This window comes from Benincasa hispida, unplaced genomic scaffold (genome assembly GCF_027475165.1).
Source record: "Benincasa hispida cultivar pf3 unplaced genomic scaffold, pf3_genome.v1.1 HicScf1016, whole genome shotgun sequence".
In the NCBI taxonomy this organism is placed as follows: Eukaryota; Viridiplantae; Streptophyta; class Magnoliopsida; order Cucurbitales; family Cucurbitaceae; genus Benincasa; species Benincasa hispida.
The window spans coordinates 11,951-21,179 of record NW_028325319.1 but is presented as its reverse complement, the minus strand read 5'-3'; the positions used below and the strand labels follow the sequence as shown (position 1 = coordinate 21,179).

The 9,229-nt window shown below is 43.5% G+C and overlaps 1 protein-coding gene across 1 annotated transcript; it reads left to right on the top strand.

The window, feature by feature from the left end:
* Window positions 1–8,183: 8,183 nt before the first annotated feature.
* On the top strand, window positions 8,184–8,495 carry LOC150031657 (uncharacterized). Its single transcript, XM_090308808.1, has one exon. The coding sequence runs from the start codon at window positions 8,184–8,186 to the stop codon at window positions 8,493–8,495; it is 312 nt and encodes a 103-aa protein (XP_090164934.1).
* Window positions 8,496–9,229: the final 734 nt, after the last annotated feature.

The following is a 9,229-nucleotide window of genomic DNA, read 5'->3' as shown; positions in this document are numbered from 1 at the left end:
CAAATGAGCTCCGTGCTTAAAACCGTCTGCACGCACGACTTTTTTTAATCGTTCTTAATCCTTAGGTCCATTTTCGCATTTTTACCGGCCAGAAAGTTCGTGCATAAAAATTGGGCCTCAAGGTAGCCCCGACGGGCCCGATAGCTATTTGAGGCACCAAATGAGCTCCGTTCGTAAAATCGTCCGCGCACACGGCTTTTTTTCAGCGTTCGTAACACCTGGGTCCGTTTTTGCATATTCGCCAGCCGGAAAGTTCGCGCTAAAAAATTGGGCTCCGAGGCAGCCCCGCTGGGCTTGATAGCCATTTGGGGCTCCAAATGAGCTTCTTTCGCTAAACCGTCTGCGTGCATAGGTTTTTTTTCAATGTTCTTAACCTTTGGGTTCGTTTTCGCGTTTTCACCCGCCGGAATGTTCGCGCACAAAATTGGGTCCCGGTGCAGCCCTGTCGAGCTCGATAGCCATTTGGGCATCAAATGAGCTCTGTTCGCAAAATCGTCTACGCGCACGACCTTTTTCGATTGTTCTTAACCCTTAGGTCCGTTTTCGCATTTTCACCCTCGGGAAAGTTCACACATAATAATTGGGCCCCGGGGCAACCCCACTGGGCTCGATAGCCATTTGGGGCACCAAATGAGCTCTTTTCGCTAAACCGTCTGCGTGCTTAGGTTTTTTTCAATGTTCTTAACCTTTGGGTCTGTTTTCGCGTTTTCACCCGCCGGAATGTTCGCGCACAAAAATTGGGTCCCGGTGCAGCCATGCCGGGCTCGATAGCCATTTGGGCATCAAATGAGCTCTGTTCGCAAAATCTTCTGCGCGCACGACCTTTTTCCATCGTTCTTAACCCTTGGGTCCTTTTTTGCATTTTCGCCTGCCAGAAAATTCGCGCACAAAAATTGGGCCCCGGGGCAACCCCGCTGGGCTCGATAGCCATTTGGGGCACCGAATGAGCTCCGTTTGCAAAACCGTCTACGCGCACAACTTTTTCTCATCTTTATCACCCCTGGATCTGTTTTCTCGTTATCGACCGCTGGAAAGTTCGTGTACAAAAATTGGAACCCGAGGTAGCCCCGCCAGTCCCGATTGCCATTTGGGGTAATAAATGATCTCCGTTCGCAAAACCGTCAGCGCGCACGACATTTTCTCATCGTTCTTAACGCCTGGGTTCGTTTTCGCGTTTTCGCCCGTCGAAAATTTCATGCACAAAAATTGGGCCCTAGGGAAACCCCGACGAGCCCGATAGAAATTTGGGGCAACAAATGAGCCCCGTTTGCAAAACCGTCTGCGCGCATGACTTTTTCTCATCGTTCTTAACCCCTGGGTCTGTTTTTGCGTTTTCGACCGCCAGAAAGTTCTGGCACAAAAATTGGGCCCCGAGGCAGCCCCGTCGGGCCCGATAGCAATTTGGAGCATCAAATGTGTTCTGTTCGCAAAACCATCTGCGCTCATGGCTTTTTCTCATCGTTCTTAACCCCTGGGTCCATTTTTGCGTTTCCCGTCGGAAAGTTCGCGCACAAAAGTTAGGCCCCGGGTAAGCCCCGTCGGGCTCGATAGCCATTTGGGGTACCAAATGACCTCCATTCGCAAAACCGTCTATGTGGACGACTTTTTTTCATCGTTCTTATCCCTTAGGTTCGTTTTCGCGTTTTTGCGTTTTCGCCCGCCATAAAGTTCACGCACAAAAATTGGGCCCCGGGGCACCCCCGCTGAGCCCAATAGCCATTTGGGCACCAAATGACCTCCGTTTGCAAAACCGTCTACGCACACGACTTTTTTTCATCGTTCTTAACCCCTGGCTCTGTTTTCGAGTTTTCGTCCACCAGAAAGTTTGCGCACAAAAATTGGGCCCCGGGGCAGCCCCACGGGGCCCGATAGCCATTTGAGGCACCAAATGAGCTCCGTTCGTAAAATTGTCTGCACGCACGACTTTTTCTTATTGTTCTTAACCACTGTGTTCGTTTTCGCATTTTCGCTCACCGGAAAGTTCGCATAAAAAAATTGGGCCCTAGGTAGCCCCGCCGGGTTTGATAGCCATTTGGGCACCAAATGAGCTCCGTTCGCAAAACCGCCTTTGTGCACGACTTTTTCTCGTTGTTCTTAACCCATGGGTTCGTTTTCGTGTTTTCGCCCGCCAGAAAGTTCGCACACAAAAATCGAGCCCCGGGGTAGCCCCGCCGGGTTCGATAGCCATTTGGGGTACCAAATGAGCTCCGTTCGCAAAATCGTCTATGCACACGACTTTTTCTCATCGTTCTTAACCCCTGGGTCTGGTTTTGCGTTTTCGCTCGCCAAAAAGTTTGCGCACAAAAAGTGGGTCCCGAGGTAGCCCTACCGAGTCCGATAGTCATTTAGGGTACCAAATGACCTCTGTTCATAAAACCATCTGTGCGCATAGCTTTTTCTCATCGTTCATAATCCCTAGGTTCGTTTTCGCGTTTTCGTACGCCGGAATGTTCGAGCACAAAAATTGGGCCCCGGGGCAGCCCCATCGGGCCCGATAGCCATTTGGGGCACCAAATGAGCTTCGTTCCCAAAATCGTTTGTGCGCATGTTTTTTCTCATCGTTCTTAACCACTTGGTCGGTTTTCACGTTTTCACTCGTCAGAAAGTTCGCGCACAAAAATTGGGCCCCGGGGCAGGCACGTCGGGCCCGATAGCCATTTGGGCCACCAAATGAGCTCTGTTCGCAAAACTGTCTACACGCACGACTCTTTCTTACCGTTCTTTACCCCTGGGTCCGTTTTCGCGTTTTCTCCTGCCGAAAATTTCGTGCACAAAATTAGTCAAGAGGGTCAAAACTGTAAAAAGTTGAAGGGTTGACTTTTTCACAAGGGAAAGTCAAAGTTTGACTTTGACCAAATGAAAAAAGACCATTTTGCCCTTGACTAGAGTTAGTGGAATTATCCAACATTTTTGTTGGATAATCCCACTAACTTAAGTGGACTATGTGTAAACATTATAGAATAACACATAGCCCACTTTGATTTAGTGCTTTGTGAGGGGTTGATCTTTGGTGAGTTTTTACATATATTAGATGCATGTAATAGTTTTATAAAAAGAAGTTTTCTTTTGAAATAAACTTCTTCTTTCTCTTTTAGAAAGCTAATTTTTCTATAATTTTTGGTTTTCAAATTCTCACCAAAAATTCCCTTTTTCTCACATTAACCTTGAACCACTATTTCTTCCCCTTTTCATTCCTTCACTCACCGGGTCCCATAACCCAGTTCTGAGTCCAAAGAATAACGGGTAAATTATAGTGATGGTCCGAAAGAGTTTGGGTCAAGATTCAGCAAGAAAAAGCGTTTTTCGAGAGCTACAAAGGTTGTATTCTATCCCCTTTAGTTTACTGTTTTTTATATATTTGCATGTTTTTTTCCTTTTAATTAGAAGCAATCAGAATGTAATTAGATCCTTATTACACTGCGTATGTCTCGTGTTCCATCATGTAGTATCAGAGCATCTTTAATTACGCTCAATTGCTTTTGGTGGGTATTTTTTTGCTTGTTATTCAAATGTTGAATGAAATGTGCACTAAAGTGGATATATTATGATTTTGGCATTATTTTTCTTTAAATTTCTTGTGGAAATTTGTAATTGCTCACATGTTTATGAGCATTAATGTGTGAAAAAAGGGTCTGTAAATTTGTTAGAGTCATTAGAGTTGAAATTAGGTTGTAATTACTCGATTCTGGGAGAGAGGACAGCTTCAAAAATTAAAGAAATTTGATTCCAGACCCATTTTGGCCACCAGCCCGATGACCCACCCACCAGACCCGACGGCCCGCGCCGACCCGCGCCCTGACCCGGTTCGCCGCCTACCTGCTCGTGCCTCCGCGACCCACGTGCCCGCGCTTTTTGTTCGACTCGACCCACCCCACGCTTCCGCTGACTGTGCTAGTGCGCGTTGACCAGGCGATCTAGATGGTCTGGACCGGTCCGTTTGACCTGGTTGAGCTGTTTGACCGGTTCAACTTGGTTTTTGATATTTTTGGGCCGATTCAAGTGGTTTTTGAGCGGTTCCAGATGGTTCAAAGTGTTTGAAGCCGGTTCTGGGAAGCTGGTTGCTGATTTCTATAATAAATTAGTTATTTGTTTGTTTTTAATGCCAAAATGGGTCTACTTTAGTGTTATTTATGTGAAACCCAAAATTCTATTTTCCCTTTCATAATAGGAAATAAAAGAGATTAACTAAGAATGAGTTAGATCCTAAGACAGAGAGTGGGAAAATTTGGAAATAAGCCATAACTAGTGAAGATTTGACTAAGTATAGCCATACGGTGGAAGCTAAGGAGAAAATGACTAAGTGTTGGACTATACATTGATATGGTGCTATGCATTGGCCATGAAGTATTGAGAGGTTACTTGGGCATGGAGAGAGAGGCTAAAGTATGGCCAAGAACAACGCATGCGGCAGCCACTATCTTGAGAGGTTAGAACAACGCATGCGGTGCGGTGGCTGTGATGGTTGCGGTGGTACTACAATGCAGCCGAAGACATGCGGTGTTGCTACGCTAGAGTATGTGGTCGATGGGTTGCGGCTGAAGGATTGCGTTGATAGCATGAAAAGATGGGGGTATGCGTCGATGGTATATGGCAGCACTATACATTAGCATCATGCGACGGTGCTATGCGTTGTGCGGCCGAAGGTATGTGTCGATGGTATACGGCAATACTATGCGTTGGTGTCACACGATGATGCTATGTGTCGATGATATGCGGCAGTGCTATGCATTGATGACATGTGGCGGTGCTATGCATTGATGACATGCGGCGGTGCTATACGTTGATGTCATGCGACAGTGTTATGCGTTGGTAGCATGCGGCGGCCTTGCTACGCGAGAGTGTGCGGCCGAGGGCATGCGGTGACGCGGCCTATGGTATGCGTGTATGCGGCCGAAGGAATGTGTTGGTAGTATGCGATGGCATGCGGCGATGGATGCGATGGATACGATGGATGTGCAGCCTTACTAATTTATGAGCTAGGCGATGGAACGAGCTAAGGTGGGCACATGGTGATTTTTCCTTGCGATGTTAAGGTTTGCGGTAACAAGGTTCATGAGGTGGGTTGCGTTGGTCATAAGAGCTGCGTTAGCAAGAACATAAGTGATGGTGAGCTATGCCTTGAGGTGTTGAGTTGAGAACCAAGTTGACACAAAGGTTGTTATGAATTAGTGATGTGCTATACGTTGGACATCCGAGGGCATGTGGGCACATAGGACAAGGCCAGTAGTATGCGTTGAAAGGGTGTTGGTCATTATCCTAGTTGAACGTATATGAAGTTGGATGGACGCATATGAAGGATGAACACATATGAAGGATGGACGCATCTAAGGACATCATCTAGACATGTGGCTTGCTAGGAAGGAGTCTTAGAACTTAAAAAAATGAGGTAGGTGCACGAGCAGACATGCAAAGTTAAGCCTCAAGTGTTGGCTATGGAGGAGGAGGACACTTAAGATTGTGTTGATGTGGAGGATGCGTTGATAGTGTAAGGTGAAGACAAGAGGCTGGGAGTTGGCAGAAGATAAGGAAAACACTTGGATGTGATCAAGGGAAGAGGTGTCCAGCAAAGAAGAAGGGTTGAATGCCTATAAAAGTGGGATAATGCCTCACTTCAACCCCATATCAGTTAAGTACTTAAAATCCACAAAGAAAGGAAATAATAAGAGATATTCAAAGAAGGGAAAGTAGTGTTCGGACGGAGGTGCAAGCAAAGGTGCCAAAGGGAGCAGGTTGTACGGGCAGACGCATAGGCTAACTTTAAACAAGAAGCTTTTCCAAACTACTCGTGCAAATCATGTGATTTTGGACCAAAAGTTTTTAAATTAAGTGTAGTTTCAGTGTGAGGGTTTCCTTAATGCAATTCTAACTTTAAGGCTGTCAAATTCAATGAAAATCGAGAGGTGTTCACCAGTGAGGAGACAGTCGGGTTAGGAGGAATAAACTTGAGACTCAAAACCTTCACCAAAGAATTTCAAGGCAAAACATTAAGCTGTCGTAGTTAAGACATTTTCACACATTTTTGAAGAAGGGAATGTCTTGAGATAAGGCTCGAAAGAGTGAGTAATCTAAGCTTAAAGTTAAACCTGAAATAAGGTCCAGTGGAGGAACAAGGGAAACTGGGTGAACTACGAAGGAAGTTCTCGATCACTGTGAGTGGTTTTCTTCCCTTGCTCTTTTAAGCATATTGTGAATTAATATGCTATAGTTTATGCTATGTCGTGTGTATGACGCTGGGATGGTCAGGGGGTCTAAGGACCTAGAGCCTGAGCCCAAAATAAATCCTTACAGGATGGTAGGGGACCGAGGAGTCTAGTTCCTGAGCCCGTGGGACGGAAAAACCTTGAAATGGGATGGTCAGAGGATCGACGGGCCTAGCTTCTGAGCCCATGAAAGGAAGAACTATGTGCACATAGATTGATATTTTTAGTTATGAAATGTTAACCATCTACCGTGTGTGTAGGTGGGCTTGTGAAAGCTTCATGGTATGGTGGAGGTTCGCATAGGAACCTTGTGATAATGCTTGTATTTGTTTTACCACTCACTGAGCTTTGTAAAGCTCATGGTTTGTCTTTGTGTTTCTCTTATAGGTAGGTGACGAGTCCAGGTTGCGGTGTTGGTCAAGGTCTGCCACAAGTCTAGAAATAGTATTAAATGAGATTGGTTGTCGGGATAATGTCTTTCATGTAAAGGTAACCAAAATTTGTAAACTAGTTTCTAATTCAAACATGTAATATTTTTCGTTGCTATTATCAGTAAAGTCATTAAAAGAAACGCGTAGGTTAACCAAAGTAGCATCAGTTAATATCATGCCTCTCCTCGGGCTTAGGATCTCGGGCTCGGGGTGGGGTGTGACAGTTTACCTATTATGCATGTGATGTATAATGTTGTTTGATTATGTGTGCATATAGTATGCCATATAGTTTTAAAACTCGACCATAGGAAAAGCATGTGACATGAATTTGTTATATGTTATAAGTGTTATAAAATATATACTATGCATGCTTAGTTTTAATATAAGTGTTACATTAAAGCATGTTTGTTTGAAGGAAGCATATTATAGATGAATGCTCTAGGGTTATAATTGTTATAAAATAACCTAGACTTCTAAAATCTATAATACAGATAAGATGCATGCTCACTTAGGGTTAACCATCGAGCAATCCCAATTTTCATAGAAAATAGGTCGATATCTTGTAAAACCGAAGTTACAAGAAAACTCACCTGGCAAGATCTTGGCAAAAAGTCAGATAAGATGACTAAGGTTGAAGGTTTTTAAGTTGACAGTTCACGGAACACCTATTACCTGGAGATCGAGCCAGCGTCTGAGTTAGGTTAAACTGATTTTATGAGCATGCGTAAGCGGTGTGAGGTAATAAAATTTATTTATCACTTAGACATCATAGGTTAAAAATCCAGTACTCGGATGAATCACCTAGACTTAGGATATGTTTAAGTTAGCCGAAATGTATCGCTAAGTATTTTATACCCTAATCGTCTAGAACACTTCAGCTGGAGAGAAGTAATGTACTTTTAGCTCTAGCATCCATAAGAGTTCACACCGTGAGATTCATGCTTGGCTTTGAGCCGCCCTAGGAGCGGACTCCATTCGGAGAGTGTTTGCATGAGTCAATACCAAGGTGAATAGGGGAAGTTGTTCATAGTAAGTGGGAGAAGGAAGTGTGTCAACACATCATACGGTCTCTTCCATTAGGTCGCACCATGAGATTCCTATAATGTGCCTGCATGTCTGCCCTGGAGCGACCTTACCAATCGGAGGCTGTATTATAGGATTCGAAACTCCACGAACTCTAGAAATTGATAGGGTCTCTCAGGTTCGTTTTCATTCTTGTCTTTCAAACTTCGGGAGCATAATGATTCCGATCTTTGAGGTCTGAAAATGGAGGGTCACACTTACGAGAATTACCAAATGTTAGTAAATTCTTGACCAAAGTCGCGATAACTAAGTTACTATAGGAATAAGAGTTATTCTGGTGATAGTATCTAGTCAAGATAGTCTTGGTTCAATGGAGGAATAGTCGATCACCCCTCAATGAAGGATATTCTAAATCGTTGAAATATCGTTGCAACTATAATAATGATGGGTACATTATTTTTGCTAAACTTAATTGGATTTTAAAGATTAATGTTTTTTTTACTAAAAAGGATATGTTTTTCTTTTTAGCATGACTAGCTTTTTAGTTCGACTATTAGCTTTTGAGAAACTGAACGGCGACAACTACTCAACATGGAAAAACAATCTGAATATAATACTAGTAATAGAGGACTTGAGATTTATCTTAACTGAGGAATGTCCTCAGGCCCCTACCTCAAATGCTAGCCGAACTAGTCGGGATGCTTATGATCAATGGGTTAAGGCTAATGATAAAGCCCGTGTCTATATTCTTGTCAATATGACTGATGTATTGGCGAAGAAATACGAATCCTTGGGCATAGCTAAGGCTATCATGGATTCATTAAAAGAGATGTTCGGGTAACCGTCATCAATTCAAAGACATGAGGCAATTAAATACATTTACAATAAGCGTATGAAGGAAAGGACCTCTGTTAGAGAACATGTCCTGGACATGATGTTCCACTTCAATATTTCTGAAGTAAATTAAGACACTACGATCAGATCGAGGTGTGGAGTACATGGACTTAAGATTCCAGGACTATATGATAGAACACGGAATCAGGTCACAACTCTCTGCACCTAATATGCCTCAGCAGAACGGTGTATCTGAAAGAAGAAACAGAATCTTGTTGGACATGGTTCGCTCAATGACGAGCTTTGCTGAGTTACCTAATTATTTTTGGGGACGTGCATTAGAAACTGTTGTCTATATTTTGAATAACGTTGCCTCTAAAAGTGTTTCAGAAACACCTTATGAGCTATGTAAAGGACGTAAAGGCAGTTTACATCACTTTAGGATTTGGGGATGCCTGGCACACATGTTGGTGCAAAATCCTAAAAAATTGGAACGTTGTTCAAAACTATGCCTATTTGTAGGTTATCCAAAAGAAACAAAAGGTGGTCTTTTTTATGATCCTCAAGAGAATAAGGTATTTGTATCGACAAATATCACATTCTTAGAGGAAGACCACATAAGAAGTCATCAATCTCGCAGTAAACTAGTATTGAATGAAATTCCCAAAGACACTACAGATAGAACTAGTTCATCTACTAAAGTAGTAGATAAAACTAGTACATCCTTTTCAAGAGTAGAGG

Bases quoted from the DNA above. Each gene is read 5' to 3' on its own strand.
- LOC150031657 (XM_090308808.1), top strand. From the start codon at position 8,184: ATGACTAGCTTTTTAGTTCGACTATTAGCTTTTGAGAAACTGAACGGC.